The sequence below is a fragment of the Dipodomys merriami genome, unplaced genomic scaffold, assembly GCF_024711535.1.
Source record: "Dipodomys merriami isolate MVZ:Mamm:240054 unplaced genomic scaffold, mDipMer1.0.p SCAF_5, whole genome shotgun sequence".
NCBI classification, from domain to species: domain Eukaryota; kingdom Metazoa; phylum Chordata; class Mammalia; order Rodentia; family Heteromyidae; genus Dipodomys; species Dipodomys merriami.
The window spans coordinates 51,826,802-51,844,667 of record NW_027206068.1 but is presented as its reverse complement, the minus strand read 5'-3'; the positions used below and the strand labels follow the sequence as shown (position 1 = coordinate 51,844,667).

The 17,866-nt window shown below is 38.4% G+C and overlaps 1 protein-coding gene across 4 annotated transcripts in view; it reads right to left on the bottom strand.

The window, feature by feature from the left end:
• St7 (suppression of tumorigenicity 7) overlaps positions 1-17,866 on the bottom strand; it is a 207,467-nt gene that overhangs the window by 23,165 nt on the left and 166,436 nt on the right. For all 4 annotated transcript variants that reach the window (XM_069996620.1, XM_069996621.1, XM_069996622.1 and 1 more), the window contains 2 exons: positions 13,670-13,742; positions 12,130-12,232 (listed from right to left, as the gene is read on the bottom strand). In XM_069996620.1, the coding sequence (XP_069852721.1) occupies positions 12,130-12,232; positions 13,670-13,742 (176 nt within the window). The remainder of the gene's footprint in view (positions 1-12,129; positions 12,233-13,669; positions 13,743-17,866) is intronic.

Genomic DNA, 17,866 nt, shown 5'->3' with positions numbered 1-17,866 from the left:
GACAGATGGTTTAACTCAGCCTGTGAGCTGTGGGATATGTGTAGCTTCAAGGATCATCTGTAGTCCTGAATGTTTGGTAAAGTTTTGTTTTTCCCTCTAAGTCATAAGTCTTCTCTGTTATAAACATTATATATACACATATACATGTATATGCATACACATACAGATGTTTATATACATATACATGTACAAACAATATGTGCATATGTATGTGTGTATACAAATATATACGTTATCCATGTCTTTTTCTCACCTGAATAAGAACCTCAAGAGCATGAGCTTTGTAATCTTCGTCTAATTTTCCTGCTGTATCTCCTGCAGTGCACCTTGCACATCAAAGTAATGTATATGCATTATATATCAATATGTATATAAAGTTGAACTAAGCTAAAAATTGTACTTTTCAAGAACACTCTCAAATGAGCACCCCATGCTGTTGACATTTCATGAAACTAACCAAAAGAAATTCACTCAGCTCTGCCTTATTATATCTATTTTAGAAATAGGTTATGTCTATACAGGAAATTTATATTCCTTTATAAGTTTCAAAGAGAATGCTGTCCCTAATCAAAGCATGGAGGATAATAGCAACAATGTGCTATGTTTTTGGCCATGCTTAAAATGGCTGGCAAGATCAGTTCTCAACATGTGCAACATTTAAATTAGAAAAACATGGAACAACATTTCATGTCCTACTTGTCAAGAGAAAAATAAATGGAGGAGGGCAGCTCTCTATCCACAAATATGCAGAAATCAATTAGCTTGCAAATCCTAGAACATGTTCTGCCTTAGTGACTTGGCTCCTATTAGCCAAGTCAGTATTCTGTGCTACCTTGCCTATGTTCTACACCTAACTTCTGGGATTCTCCATCAGACTGATTGGGGTACAGGGCCTCTGAAGGTTTCTGAAGTAGCTTTTCAAAAACGCATTTGTCAGAATCTAGTTCCATATGCCCAATAATAGAGTCAATAAAGTCAAGATGTACAAAGCAGGGCAGAGGGCTGTTGTCTCTGTGAGTGCTGCCTACTCATGGAGGTATGGAGCAAAGGCTGGCTCAACAGTAAGGAAAGATGTGTTATAGTCTTTCCCACCTGAGGCTATCCTAGGTGACTACTGAGATCTCTTAAGGTTCTAAATTTCTATATATAATGATTTGAGAAAGAATAACTTTAAATATATCTTTCACAAACTACTGATGCCAAGGAATTATTGGGATTTTCACCAGTAATACTGTCACATAAAAAAAATAGGATGATTAAATCTTGGTATATTTAACTGACTATCAGTTGCTCCTCAAAACTAGGTAATAGAAGAATTTAGCATGGAAAATATTTATAATCCATGTGTGTTATATGTACAATGTTGACAAAATGTATAATTATGCTAAGTGGATAAAACAACCAATGTCCCATACTACATATCCTAGATTATTCTCATAATAAAATGTAGCCATTAAAAAAAACATTGGAAACTACACAGATGTGGTGGCAAATGCCAGAAATTCTAACACTCAGGAGGCTGGGCAGGAGGACTGTAATTTCCAAGTCAGTCAGAATTACATAGTAAGACCTGGCCTCCAAAAACAAGAAAAATAGGACAAAAAAGGAAACGTTATAGATTGAATGTTAATGATAACTCGATATTTGATTTTATAGTAGATGTTTTGTGGGTTCTTTGTGTACTTTCTGGGTTTTCTGCTATACTTTCTCCATGTGTGTGTGCATATATATAATCTGTTTTATAAATTTTCAAAATGTTACACAAAATGTAAATCATACAAAAAAAGATAATAAAACATAGCCATGTTTTACATGTCTACTGGCTCTGACAAAAGGCAGATAACTTGGTTTTTTTAAATATAAATGTTGAGAATAAAACTAGTACCAATGGAAGAGAGACTACATTTCTGAGCTTCAATGTGGTCTACTCCTTGAACTCAGTAAGACAGAGTAGAACAGGACAGGACACTTCAGGTCATCGTGGCTCTCATTTAGTTGGAGAATGATGGAGAATGAGATACAAATCACCAAGGCTTCTAGCCTCATCTCCTGTGTCCCATCTGCAACTGTGAACTATTGTTTGAAGTCTTTGGAATCTTCCTCCACAATACAGCTGGTAGATCTTAGTCGCATTATGTATTTGCCTTTTAGTTTGTTCACTGGTAAAATTAAAAACACTTTGTTAGTTATCAATTTTGTGTGTGTGCTGGTCCCTGGGGCTTGAACTCAGGACCTGGGCACTGTCCCTGAGCTTTTTTGCTCAAGGATAGTGCCCTACCACTTAAGCCTCAGCTCCACTTCTGGCTATTAGTTTTACTATTGGTAGTTAACTGGAAATAAGAGTCTCAGAATTTTCTGTCTTGGCTATCTTGGAAATGGATATCTCAGATCTCAGCCTCCTATGTAGCTATGATTACAGGTATAAGTCATTAGCACCTGGCTGGTTCTCAATTTAAAAGATTATGTAAGATGGTAATATGAAGCATTCAACATAGTACCTGTGAACAAGTATTTGTATATGTGTTCATTGTATATGTGTTCATTTAGTGATTAAAAAACATGAAGTGTAGTAGCTAGTGCTTGTAATCCTAGCTACTTGGGATGCAGAGATCACAAAGATTTAATTTGAGGCTGGCCAAGTTTTTTGTTTTGTTTTGTTTTGTTTTTAACTTCGTAAGTCTGCATTTCAACAGAAAAAAAAATATGAGCACTATGGTTTAGGCTGGCCGAGGTATAAATATTGAGTCCCTGTCTTAAAAATAACCAAACCAAGAGATAGGTGTTGGGGGATCATGGCTAAAATCCTGGCTAGTCAGAAGGCTGAGATCTGAAGATCCTGCCTTAGCTCTACATAACTAGCAAAAGCTAGAACAGGAAGTGTGGCTCAAATGGTAGAGCACTGGCCTTCAGGGAAAAAGCCAAGACAGAACAAAGACCTTCAGTTGCAGGCCATGAGTTACAACCCCAGTAATGGCACAAAAAGAGAAAGGGAGAGAGAGAGAGAGAGACACAGAGACAAAGACAGACAGAGACAGAGAGGAGAATGCCTCAAGATAGAATGCTTGCCTAGCATGTATAAGGCTCTGAGCTAAAACTCCAGTTTTACAAGAAAAAAAACAATAAATAAATACATTAAATTAAAAGTGAAATGTCTGTATGATTCTGAAAGTGAGTTACGGTGTTTGTGTGTATATGCCTCACCAACTACACATAATCAAGTACATTTCCAAGTAAAATGTTGTTGGTGTGTGTGTGTGTGTGTGTGTGTGTGTGTATGTGTGTATTTACAAATCACAGTAGCAAATCAGGTAAAGAGAACTGACTACTGGAGGTCACTAATCAACCAATATAGCAAGAAGCATAAAGCAAAGTTGAACAAACCTGGTGACCTTACAACTTCTCATCACAAGGTACTTTGCTCCATTCCACTCCAAACTATTCATCAGTTACTTTATTTCATTTGCAAACTATGCAGGTACCCACAGTATATCCCAGAGTGCCACAATGCACGTGCACCCTAGGAACAGAAATGTTGGAGTCCCACAATGGTTCACCAAAAGTATGAATATGATAGCACCTATAGCTTACCCAAGGATACAGATGTGGGAAAATCCACCCCACATCCCAAGCACACAGACGCGGGAATGACATAGTTTGTCCCAGGGACCCAAATACAGGAAGGGCCAAAATTTACCCTAAGGACATGAACGTGAATCAGGTTACATTATTACCCGATACTCCCTAGTCTTTGAGGGAGGGAAAACAGGGCAAAGAAATACAGGCAAGGAAATACAAAACTTCAACCTACTGAATATCTCAGAAAAGCACTAAGAATGCATTTAGCACTAAGGAAGCAAACAGAAAGCATATGTCTGAAAAGGCTTCACAAAAATAGAAGATATAAGTCTATCTGATTAATAAGAATTTACTTGGCAAAGAATGGGAGTGAGATTCCAGGCCAAGGGCAAGCCTGGGCAAGGCATATGTAGTTATAATCTGGTGAAACTAGAACATTGTCATAATAGCAATTGCCTACACTAGCATGTGCCAGGCAGGCTTAGGGGGGTTCAATAGCTTGTTGAATGTTGTACAAGTTACACAAAGCAGAAATGGTGTTTGAATGCAGGCTTCCTTCTACTCTCCAAGAGAGACCATCAAGAACAGTGGTTTGAAAGGCCTCTTGTGGCATGCTCTGGAGCTTGCTCTGTCATAGGCCAGGGAGGTGACAATATAGAGGAAAAGGGAAGGGCCTTGCCCAGGAACTGAATCTGAGGGTGAGAGAAGGAATCAAAGATGACTGAAGTTTTTAGCTACAGGATTTAGAATAGTATGTGTCCTGAGCTGGGATAAAGATCATGTTGTCAGATACCTTGTATACTGTTTTGTAGAATGGGAACTTCTTTGTACAACTACTTAAAGATAATAATTATAAAATTTTTTAAAAAAGAAAGAAGCTATTATCTTTCACACACACACACACACACAAACACATACACACACACACACACACACACACACACACACACACATACACACACACACACACCTAAATAAAGGCTGGAAGTGGGGCGGCAGCTCAAGTGGTGGAGAGCTAGCCTTGAACAAAAGCAGCTCGGGGACAGCACCCAGGCTCTGAGTTCAAGTCCCAAGATAGGCACAATAAAAAATAAAAGATAGCAGAGGAATAAAAGGCTTAGTAAAGGGAAGGTAACTAATATAGCTTGAAGAACCTGCAGAATATCCCCAAAGGTGTGGAGCTTGCAAGAGAAGCAGAAGTTGGGCTATGGGAGCCACATGGAATCTCCCAGGAGAGCTTTAAGCAAGAGTGTTCCTCCTAAAACCAACACAAAGGGGTGGGTAGGACAGGAAAGGATATAGGAGAGTTCCTAGAGTTCAGGGCACAGACAGAAGATGCCATGGAGCTCAGGTGGCTTCAAGCAGTAAGTACCCCAGGGGTTGGTAGTGTTGCTTAGTGGTAAAACACAGGCTTAGCATGTATGAAGCCCTAGGTTCATATATACATCTCCAAAGGTATAGGTGATGGAGGTTTATCAGTGAACCAAATACTGAGGAAAAATTAAATAGGATGAAGTTTGATCTGATGGCAGAGGTGAAGTGACCTTGGTAGGAAAAGATCACTAGGGATGGCCTTACCTGGGGTGACCTTTGAAAGGGTTATCTTGATGGGAGCATCTGCAGTACTTTTTGTTACAGAAAGACAAACCTTCTATTCCTAAAAGATGTGGATTAAAACTGGTTTCTCTTGATGTTCCTCTGAGTCACCTTTCTATAATACATTCTCTTACTCTAATCCAAAAAAGCTTTGGGACAAAATATGACTCAACTCAAAGGAAGTTATATTGAAATAATATTTCTGAAATGTGCCATTGATACACAATATCATATACAATCTGCCAGGGTATTTTGAATTTCTGCCTCCACGCTTGAAGCATTTTTACATGCTAAAACCCACTACACATTGTTTCCTAAATTGGATTAAAAATCAATTTTATACTCTGTCAATCAGCTTTTCCAAGACATAAAAAGAGGACTGCTTTAGTGCTTGCATGAAATAGAATTCCCAGTGCTAAAACGATGTCCTGTAGATACTCCATTAGCATACACAATTACCGGCATGTTTTCCTCCATAAGCCTCTAAAATGCCCATGAAATCAGAGTTTCTAGCTTGCCATTAGATAAGCTTTTTGAAAGAAAAAAAGGTAAAAATTTTAATGAGGATAAAGTATCATCGCATTCTTAATTCTTTCCTCACTATTTTCTCATGAGTTTCTATACTGAGATTTATAATTTAAAAAATACCTGCCATATTAGGTAAGACTCACCTCCATATTCTGACCAGTCTAGGCTACCCTATTAGTAAATAAAACAAGCTCCCCAGCAAGCTCAAGACTGCTGCTGTCCTGTGTACACTGCCCCAAAATGGCAGTGAGAAGGGCACATGGGATAATGGTACTGATTTTTAGGCAACATTAAGTTATACACTTTTGTCCATTGGTACTGGTGAGTTTCCTGGATATTCTTCTCTTAAATAACTCCATCCAAAACATACAGGTATTCCAAGGGGCTGGCAAACCCTCTAGAATGTTCATGTGAACATGGGCTTCTTGTTCAATGGGAGGAATCTAAGAAGCTTGGGATAGTTTGGATATTTACAACTCTGGGCACTGGAATCTGTAACCACACAGCTCACTACAGGTGAGTTCCCTCTTGCTTCAGTGTCTTCTTACTCACACGGCTCCTCCAACCCTGAAGCTGAACAGTGAACCATCACTCCAACAATCTAACACCAATTGGTAGAAGCCTGAGAAATAAAATAAATGACTGCTTTTTTTTTTTTTCATAAGCAGTGGAAAAGGTGTGGGGAAGAGTAAAAAATAATAGAAATTGGAAACATTTTGCTTGGGAGCTAATAATAATGGGATTCTTTGAGTACAAGTGTGTGGGGTGTGTGTGTGTTTGTGTGTGTGTGTGTGTGTGTGTGTGTGTGTGTGTGTGTGTGTGTGTGTGTGTGTGTGTGTGTGTTGGGGACTGTTGCCACACAATCTGCTTAGTCAGGGAAATTGGTTTCATTGTAAAAAGGAAGGAGTCATCTCAGCCTCCATGAGGAAGAGAATACTATGGTTTGGATCTGGAATGTTCCCCAAAGGCCCAAGTGTTCAAAGGTTTGTTCTCTGATTTGGTGTTACCAGAAGATAGTGGAAACATGAAGTGGTGTAGTCTAGAAGGAAGTCTTCAGGTCATGGGGAGAGTCAAAGGGGTGTTGGGACCCTGACTCATTCCTTTTCCTTTTTGCATACCAGCCATGAGGTGAGTGATGCTTTCATGTGTACTAGTCATGATGCGCTACTTTACCACGGGCCCCGATGAAATGTGGCCAGCTGATCATATACTGAAACTCACAGTAGATGCCACAGTATAAGCCAAAGTACACCTTTTTTCTTTATTAGTTGATTGTCCCTGGTATTATTTACAGTAACAGAAAGCTCATCAACACAAATGATATCCTGTCTCAGTAATACACGGGTAATAAAGAATGGAGAAAGCCAAGATTATGAGACAACCTCATTTATACAGGGAACACACTGTTGGGTCTACGGGAACTGTGAGGGTAAGTTCAGAAGAAAGGGGCCTGAGTATGGAGAAGTCTCACTCTAGACATGAAGTATTGTGATGGGGTGAAGAGGACCTGGTGGGAGTAGCAAGGGGCAGGAAAAGTACTACACTTAGAACATGACTACATGTTCTAATTGACCACATTCAATAAACTTATGAAGCAGATATAAACTACCAAATCCCTGGAGGCAATAGCAACAGCCTGAATATGCTAGTCACTACTTCTCAGATCTGCAGACTGAAGGGAGGCTGAGATTACCCAAGGCCAGAAACTATGATATGGCGATGAAAGTATAGAATTGAGGTAGGATAGCTCTTTATTTGTTAAGCACTACATGAATAATTTTTTTCTTTGAAAAAAGAGACTAAACTGGGTACTGGTGTCTCTGCTTACAATCTCAGCTATTTGGGAAGCTGAGATCTGGAAGACTGCAGTTCCAGGTCATCCCAAGAAGAACAGGCAGTGAAACTCTCTCAATAAAAAACAATCTGAGTGAGATAACACATAACTGACATCTCAGCTTCAATAGGAAGCATAGGATAGACAGGTTACTGCCCAGGTGTAACACTCAGCAGCAAATAGCTCAAAATAACTAGTGCAGATAAAGGCTGGAGACATGGTTCAGATGGTAGAGGACTATACTTGTAAGTGCTAGACCTTGAATTCAAACCTCAGTACTGACAAAACAAGCAAACAAACCTCATTCCCTTTAACTACAAAGCTATTTTAATTTCATTAAATAGGACTGGGGAATCCTCTAATGTGTTAAAAGAATTCTTTGTTTTCTTGAACTGTACAGTCAGCGAGTTCTTCAGAATCACTGGCATCATTAAGATTCTAAAACCTACAAATGTACTCCAAAAGAGGTAAAGAACAAGTACTTAGTCAATGCCCTACAGTGGAAGACAAAAAAAAAGAGAGAAGGACTAATTCTAATGAGAAGGGGACACAGGTTTCCTGGTGATACATTTAATGATAGTAGTGAGGGAGTGGTGAAGCATGAGCAGGATTTCTTTGGAGGAAACCAAGAGGGAAGGAGGAGAGGATGTTTCTGGAATGATGAACAGAATATAAAAATTAGCTGGGAAAAATGACAAATTGGGTTCGATTTTTAGGGGTCCTAAAGAGCCTTTAAGGGGTTTCTACCTTCTGTGGGACACAGTTGCAGTATTTTGGCAGGGGGTAACATGTAATTAGCAATGCAGTCTATTTACTTGCTTCCTCACTACTAATCTTCTGCAGTCTAAAACTTCAGAAATTCTAGAGATTAAGTGTCTTTCCTTTCTAATACAGAACTTGGCTTTCTACTGTTTTTGTTTTCAAGTTTTGTGGTGTGATAAGGAGTAAACCTCCTTACTCTTCATGCTTGCAGGTGAAGAGTGCCATCCTAATCCTCAGGGCCAGCTGCAGCTGTTTTCTAGCAGATCTTGCCTATTGCTCAAGCTAGAGGCAATCTTGGCACTGCCTACATGATGGTTTGGAAGGTATACAGAACACAAGAGTTATGGGATCATGGAAGCTGCCACCCATATTTCAAAGGAAGACCCAGAATGCCAGGCAATGGGTCAGGATATCTGTAGGCATCCTCCAAGAGGAGGAAGCTGACAATAAAGGCTAAGCTACAACAGAGACCCCCAAAATGATGGAGAGGCCAACTATATGGAACATCTGCTAAGGATGTTAAGGAAAACATCAAGCAACAAGTGGAGCCAGCCCAAGAGAGAGGCTACCTGGGCTTCAAAAGGCAAACCACAGGGAGAGGCTCTCCATGTCAGTTGGAACTTACATCTCACTATCACATGCTTCAGATACTGGACACAGAGCTACAGAACTTAATATTTGTTCTGAAGGTTTTTAGTCTTGTTTTGGTTAGTTTGTCTAATTTAGTTTCTTTTTTATTTTCCTATTTTTCATCTTTGGAATGAGAATATCCTATGCCTTCTATACTGGAAATATGTAACTTTTTTTTAACAAGGGCTCACAGCTAAGAATTTGCCTTCAGTCTTAGAGGAGGTTTTAAACTGGGGCTTTTCAACAATGATGGAACTGAATTATTAGATGGACTTGAGCTTTTTAGGGGCCAAAACTGGAATATAATTAAAGAAGGGCATTATTTGGCTATGAAGTTGACAAGGATATACTTGTGATAATTAATCTTGATTGTTAATTTGATTGGACTGAGAAGCAGCTAGATTAGTAAGGTTATCTCTGGGTGTATCCGTGTATCTGTGTATCCATTAGGATGATTCCAGAGAGAATTACTGTAATTAGAGTTCTAGAAGGGCCCATTTTGAATGTAGATGGCATCACCCCATAGGCTAGGGGCAGATATAGAGTAGAGGGAAAAGAAGAAAGCCATATAGCAAAGGCATGCTCTGCTCTATCTATCAGCTTCCTTGGCTGCCATGGTATAAACTGCTCCATTTTGTCACAATTTTGCCATCATGGTTTACTGAAAAATATGGGTCAAAACAAATAATTCTTCTCTTTAAAGACTTTTGTCAGGTATTTTTCCACAATGAAGACAAATATAACACACTATCTTCTCGGTTTCATAAGTAGAAAATTAAGTGAAATCAAATATTTGAGATGTTCTCAAAGCAATGATTTATGTTCTGAAATATACATCATATATTTATATACCATATACATACTGATGAGATTTTTCAGTCACCCTGATCTGACCATTCATATTGTATACATGCATTAAAGTGTACATTATACCACAAAAAATATATACAATTACCATGTGTTAGCTAAAATATGTTAATATCTGAAATGTTTTCACTTTCAGAATCTTTTTTTTTTTTTTTTGGTCTGGTCATGGGGCCTGAACTCTGGGCCTGGGTGCTGTCCCTCAGCTCTTCAGCTCAAGGCTAGCGCTCTACCACTTGAGCCACAGCGCCACTCCAGTTTTTTTCTTTTTGCTTATGTAGTGCTGGAAAATTGACCCCAGGGTCTCATGCATGCAAGGCAAGCGCTCTACCACTGAGCCACCTTCCCAGCTTTCAGAATCTTTTTTTGCAAGAATGACAACTGAATTTATCAAATTCTTCTAGTAGCAGCCTAAAACTAATCATTTGGCTTTTAATAATCTTCTCTATAGGCTTAATTAACCATATCAGACCATTATACTACAATTTGACCATTTCAGTCAAACTATACGATCAATAAATTATACAGACTTGTATCCTGATTTTAAAGTTATGGTTAGGACAAATGGAAAGGACCTAGTTCCTAGGTTTGGGAGACCCCAAGAAAACAACTATTATTTTAATAATACACAAATATATAGTGATCAATTATTTTCCAAAAACTTCAAATACATTATCTTTATCAAATACATTAATCTTTATCATAGAAGACAGTCTTTATATTTTCATACTGTATTTTTATCTTTATTTAAAAGATGAATTCAGAGATGCTAGGCCCAAGGTTCCATGGCTTATAAATTATAGCTGGAACTCGAACCCAAGTTTTCACTTTGGAGTCCAGGAATTGCTTAATACTACTAAAAGAACCTTATTATTCTCACAGAATAGCTCTGTAGTCAGCAAATAGTATTAAATAAATATTCATGGATGACCTAACATTACTGCAATTTGGGACAATTTTTTATGCCTAGTCTTAAATTGCTAATCAATGTTTAATAAAGTTTTAGCTTAGGTGAAAAGATACTATATAAAAATGTATATTTACAGCTTCTAATGCCTAATACTTGCTTGACAAATACATAGTAGGCTATAACTAGAGTGGATAAATGCATCTGTATAAGAATATGGCACTCTGTACTACGCTTCAATTTCCTGTTAAGCAAAAATATGACCTCGAGTGAGTAAAACCTCAAGAATAATATTAGATCACTTATCTCTGTTACCCTAGATATCAACAAAATAAAGTAGGTAACTCCATAAATCATCTCACATACAATCATTCATACACTTCACTCCTTTGCTATAGTACTACTGCAACATGAATAAATTGCCTTTCTTTATCATTTTTCACCAGTAAATCTTTTTTCTGGGGTGTGTGTGGGGGGGGTCTGGTCGTGGGGCCTGAACTCTGGGCCTGGGCGCTGTCCTTCAGCTCTTCAGCTCAAGGCTAGTGCTCTACCACTTGAGCCACAGAATCACTTCCAGCTTTTTTCTTTTTGCTTATGTGGTGCTGAGGAATCGAACCCAGGGCCTCAGGCATGCAAGGCAAGCACTCTACCACTGAGCCACCTTCCCAGCCCTCACCAGTAAATCTTTATCAGATACTTTTCCAACAAATATATGCCTTCAAAAAAAATCTGGTATAAATAGTAGGAATCGTTTTTTAGAGACAAAAATGTGCTTAATATCCAGAGACTGAACGTGACCCTTAGCTACATATCTATCACACAATAGTTACTCAAATACAGGTGAATTCTAAATACAGCTATTTCATGTTAAAGATTACGGAAATATCCTCTGTCCCAAATTTGATTTCCTTAAAACCAACCTAGAAAATAAAATGAGGGCAATACTGACTATAAACGGGTCAGCAATGTGTCCAACAACTAAGACAAATATTTCCTATTTTATCTATAGAAATGACATCACTAATTAAAAAATTACTATACACTTTGAGACTTTTCCCTATTCTTTTATTCCTAGTACAGACTCAAGACATGGACTGTCATATCAGTTGGTATTTCCCATATTTGGTCTGTGTAATGTAACAGGTATGATCTAGCAAATGTATCAAACCTTCAAGATTCCTACTCTACCAATTTAGATTTCCTGACCTGGTTTGCCTGAACAAGGTGGATCAACTTACCTTATTATGTGAAGTTCAAAAATGAGCCCAAGGTTTAAGGTTTTGCTTATAAGGGGACTTCTTACTTAAAAATACTACAAGACCCCAACATTTGTCAGATGGAATCCATTGTTTTTTATCCAGGCCTACTGGGGACATGCCACTGTGGCAGTTATCCTAACGAGCTCCTGGGGGTGGGAGATGCAAAGACTCACTTTTGGCACATGAGGATTGAATTCCACAGCTCTATGAATGGCCTCTACTGCATTCATCTCTGCTGTGCTCAGCCCTCGTCGAGATGCAGCCTCTGGAGAGAATCTGAAAAGCAGCAAGACAAACACCATCCAGTTGGGACCACTGCTTGGGCATACACTCAGAGAAGCATCTACACATCAAGGGCCCATAAAATTGCAGCAAGCCAATGGCATGAGCTCACCAAATTTCCACTACATGAACCTCTGAATGGCCCCTTAAACCGAGGCCAACAAAAACCCCAGCAGAAGCAGAAAGCATCTTTCAAGGCAGAAGTTAAGTTCATCTGTCAAGTCTCTCTGTCTAAAAAGCTAATCTAAATTTTCTACAAGGTACCTGGGCTTAAGTGAGAGGAGGGAAGTAGGGAGGACTGATGAGGGCAGACAGTTGTAGGAAAAAGAGGAAACTAGGTTATAGAAGAGCGCACTTGGTTAAAAACAGAACTGGAATTTCAAAGGAGGCTCCCCACCCAATGTCAGTGCTGCCATGGAAGTTAAGTTGGCAGCTTCGGCAGTAGGCAAGCCTGCTTGGGCAGTTTGGCAGGGGATGTGCTTGCCCAAACTGCGGGCGAGACACTTGCCCCAGGGAATGAAAAAAACAAAAAACAAAAAACAAAAAAAAACCAGACCATGCAATCTCTTTCTCACCTCACACCCAGGGCTAACTCCAGAGCTGTGCTTGGCAGGCAGACACCACAGGGGAAGCTGTGACAACCCTGGCCCTGCCCTCCCAAGCTGGAGTCGCTGTGTAGGGAGAAAAGATGTTGCAGTAGGTACTGGCGATCTACAGGATAAAAAAGAATGAAAGAAAATTACTTCGGTCTTGAAGTGCACACACACTTAACAGCAAACCTGTCTGACACAGCAGAGGGTGGTTTCCTGTTCTCTGCTTTTCGATGCTATGGAAGGACTGCATTGGGGGAAGTATAAGCATTTGTGAACTCAAAAACAGTTAAGTGTTCTTTTCACCTGCCCATCTTACTTGGATGAATAGAGTAGCTCTATATGCCACAGTCACCTGCCTAAATAAAATGGGAAAATGTCCTACTGAGAAGGGACAAAGTAAACAGACCCTATGTGGGAAGCTAATCTGGAATTCATGACGCAAAGAATGGGAGATGACCATCCCTAAGGCCACATTGCATTACCCAGTCGTGGACTACTGAAGGGAGTAGAATATGCAAAAATTGAATAGAAGAACAGCATTCTGCATAACTTCTAAGTAGGCCTTTTGTTACCTACTGTCTGTTAAAAAAAGTCACTTCAGAGGCATAAAATTTCATATAAGTCCCTTTTTAGAGACCCACACACTCTTACAATACCTGGGGATACACATTTCCAAGTTCTAGTAGTGAAAGAAAAGATCAGCAGGTTTTGGAAAGTGCATGCTCACAAGCAGGGGTCTCACAGACTACGAGAAACTTCCAGAGAAAGTTCTCAGAGGGAATAGGTCTCTTGAAGTTTGCTCAGACATTAAGTACCACGCAAGTTATTACTCACTTACTTGTCAGAGACAGCTCTTGCTTTGAGCAAGGCGGCTGTGTAGCATATTGTTGCCGACTTTGGTAAGCTTATGTCTGTTAGAGAAAAAGAAAATAAATTTGCATAAGAGAACAGTGATGTCTTTTTTAACACACATGCATCTTGGCAAACATGTTAATCAAATAAGGTACATTTAAGAATAGTTTAATCACTGCATAAGAACTTCTGCTACTTTTAATGAGGACAAAGTGGTATATGCAGATTCGTTCTTATTTTTGTGAATAATCCATGTTTCGAATCCACCAGGCTTGTTCTTGGACCATTGTGTTCTACTCTAAAATATGCAATTTCTTATGTTGAGTTTAACCAGAGAATAGCTACTGTAAGTTTAGTTACACAAGTACCAGGTGATATGACAAGTAAGCAGGACCTCTGTCAGTTATAAACATTGCTGAATAGGCATATGAAGTACCGATGAGAAGAAAATCATTTTATTTTTTAAAATCCACAAAGCTAAATTAATTATTCCTTAGTGGCCAAATTTAACACAAATTTCTTTTTCATTAACTGTCAAGAAGCTCATAATCAGTTTGAAATAGTATTCATTAAAAATGTCCAAGTTTAAGTCAGAAAATGTAAACACAAATGTCTCTAATGTATTAAATATGTGTGCGTGTAATTTGTAAAGAGTATCTATATATGTAAAGGATAGAGAAGTATGATAGTGCATGAAAATAGGAAATATTAAAGAGAATTTACAATTTTTAGCCAGTTACAATGGCTTTACACTATAATCTTAGATACTTCGGATTCAGAAATCAAGATCATAGCTTGAGGCTAGCTAGACAAAAATTAAGACCCCCCTCATCTCAACAAAAAGCTGAGTATAGTGGCACACATTTACCATTCCAGCTATGTGAGAGATATAAAAAGGGGAACATTGATCCAAGCTGCTCTGGGCAAACATCACAACATTCTTCCTAAAAAAGTAACCTTAGCAAAAGGAGCTGGAGCATGGGTCAAGTCAGAGAGCATCTACCTACCAAGCATAAGGTCCAGACTTCAAATTGACATACTGCCAAAATAAAAAGGTATATCAAATTTGCCTTCACTCAAATCTGTGATAAGCTTCCTTTCATACGAAGCTTAATTTGTTTCTCAGAAAAACAGTTCCTTACAATAGTAAGGAAATTGAAGATGGGCCAGCCACCAGTGATGTATGCCTGTAATCTTAGCTACTCAAGGAGGCCAGCCCAGTCAGGAATGCCTGTGAGACTCTTATCTCCAATTAACTTTTTTTAAAGCCAGAAGTGGAGCTGTGGTTCAAGTGGTAGAGTGCTAGCCTTGAGCAAGACTCAGGGACAGCACCCAGGCTGAGCTCAGGACCAGCAATAAGTAAAAGGGAGAGAGGGAGAGAAAGAGAGACAGAGAAAAAGAAGAGGGAGGGAGGAAAGAGGGAGGGAGGGAAGAAGGGAGGGAGGGAGCAAGGAAGGAAGGAAGGAAGGAAGGAAGGAAGGAAGGAAGGAGGGAAGGAAATTGTAGATGGAGTAGTAGGGTCAGATAAGAGAAAGTATTTATAAAGGAAAAGTAGGGGAGCAGGGTAGGAAATAAATGTATTTACAGTATAATTCCATTTTTTCCAAAATAGGAAAAATTATCATTTCTTTACCACTCGTAACCAAATTTATGCTACAACACCAATCCTTTCCTAACTCAAAACAGGTAAAAAGACATGCCACCCCCAATTGCTATGAAATTCACTGTGGGAAAACTAATCAGACTGAGGAAATAACGATCTTTCTTGAGATGTACAGAACGGGAAATAACCTTCTGTGTGGGTGATTAGACCAGAAGTGTACCACTTAGCCATAAGCCTCTGTGTGTGAAAAGGTAACACCAGCTTCTGCTCATTCATCTCCCATACAAAGTGCCCCTAAATAGCCTACTAGAAAGGCAGCTATTTAGGACAAGCTGATCTTCAGATCAGCTAGCTCGTCCTAAGGCTCTGGCTTCCGTCTAGCCAGCAGACCCAGCCTTGTCAGGGGAGCAACAACAGCACAGCACTGATAGGAAAAGAGGTCTATGTGATCTGGATCTTGTATACTATATTCAAGCAGAATTTTACCACTACACACATACTATACAATGGTGTGCTTATGACTGAGAAGAAAAGAATGTCAGAATCATGGATTTGTCTTGTTACGCTGCCAATATCTAAACATGTAGCAGATTTTTCAGCTTGGGAAATCAATACAGGGAACAAATAGCTTGTTTCCCATGTTCTACTCAATCATTACTACTGAATGTCAATGTTTTTTTTTTTAACTAGATTAACACATCCCTGCTTAAAAGTTCAGACTTTTAAGAAAGTTTATCATTTTTAAGAATGTCACCATTCTTGGTAGAATCTATTTTTCTTAGGTCAAGCTGGCATTTTCCTGTGAGTAGTGAGTCCTAGGAAGGGGTTAGGGCTGCAAAGAATGATCATAATCACTGAAAAATGGTAACAAAAGACACAGCCCCACTTGATAACGTAATAAAATCTTTTGTTATTAATATTCATTGATCTCTAAGCAGTTCAAATTCTGTTTTCATGATTACCTAATCAATCAGATATTTTCCCATCAGCTGGAAATTCAGGAAAGAAGACACAGATGAAGTGTTCTATCAAAGAACTAGAGATGCTTAATCAAGGAAGGTCATAAATCTCAAATTGTAACCCGACACGCCCTCCAAAGAGAGGACATCCACAACTAGAAAAAAAAAGCATTGCATTCACAAAGAGTAATATACTTATAGTACATTTTCCCCATTATTTTTTTCAGCTCTATTCCTTTCTTTTATTTAAATTCAATGTGCCATATGTACATAGGAATAATGCCTTGAAATCAAGAACAAATTTTACTATCACATGGGGGTAGGTGGAACTGTAGCCCTATGACATATTCTACTTTTCACTAGTAAATAGAATGCTCATTTCATGTCAAATTTTCAGACTAAATTGTGACATTATTCTCACTACTTGACAAAAAGTTAAGGATATTAAAAAAAGTCTTGCATAACTTTCTTATTTATCTCTTTTCAGTATTGTCTTCTGATTCTGTAAAAACAATACATCTAGTTGAGAATGTAAATTTGTTTCTAAGGTGAGTGACAAATCACTTGAAAGAAACTGACCCTAACCTTCCATTCACACAGGGCTTCTTGTTCATAAAAGGAATCCCAAGATGGGGACACAAGAATTTTTATCTTTGTTGCTGTTTTTAATGTACTATGTGATTTTTTTTTGTTTCCTTTGTATGTTCTTCCCCTATAACAATTTTCATTTTTTAAAGATGATGCGTATCTCTCTGCAGAGTACTTTGATAATATAAATGGAAAATTTTTACATTTTGCCAGCCTAATAATTTAACTTTTAAAACTTTAAGAAAATAATCATGACTCATGAGTGTACACAGAAGCTTCTCATCATAACATCATTTTTAATGATGGAAAACTGGAAGCAGACTCATTTCTGGTTATAGGATACTGGTAAACATGCTGTACATTCACAGGGGTATAATTCATGTAGCATTAAATCATGTGAAGGGAAGGTAGTGAATGATCTGGGTAATGTTGCAGTGTGCATAGAGCAGTAAGGAAAATACGTGCTTTAAATAGTGGTTGAGAATCATTTATGTGTAAAGAGATAAAAGGACTCGAATAATATGTTATTCAAGTATCAATAGTGTTTTTTCCTGGGTGTTACGATTACAGGCATTTTCTTCTGTGGATTTTTTTCTAATTCCCACGTTCATGTAACATACATGTTAATAACTGAAATTTTAAAGAATAGTCGTAATAGAGTGACAAATTCCTTCCACAAAATATCTGAATCAAGTTACAGGCAAATACACCAGCCAGAAACAAAGGTATGAAGTGTTGTTAGTATGCAGTTCCATCTTTGAGAAAGTTTGCATACTTTTGTCATGTGCCCCCTCCAAGACTTCACTTCATTAGCATATTTTAATCTAATAACTTTCATATCCAAACCAGAGGCAGAAATTGATTTTTGGCTCATTTTAGGAAAACCCCACAGAAGAAAATTTACTGGAGATTACTCATTTCATGAGCCCTATACTTCGTTCATTCCTGCCACTTCAAAGTTGAGATTTATTTATTGTAGCCTTTTATAATTTTAAAATTTATTGTTTTGCCATACTCTGAGCTCACAGGAATG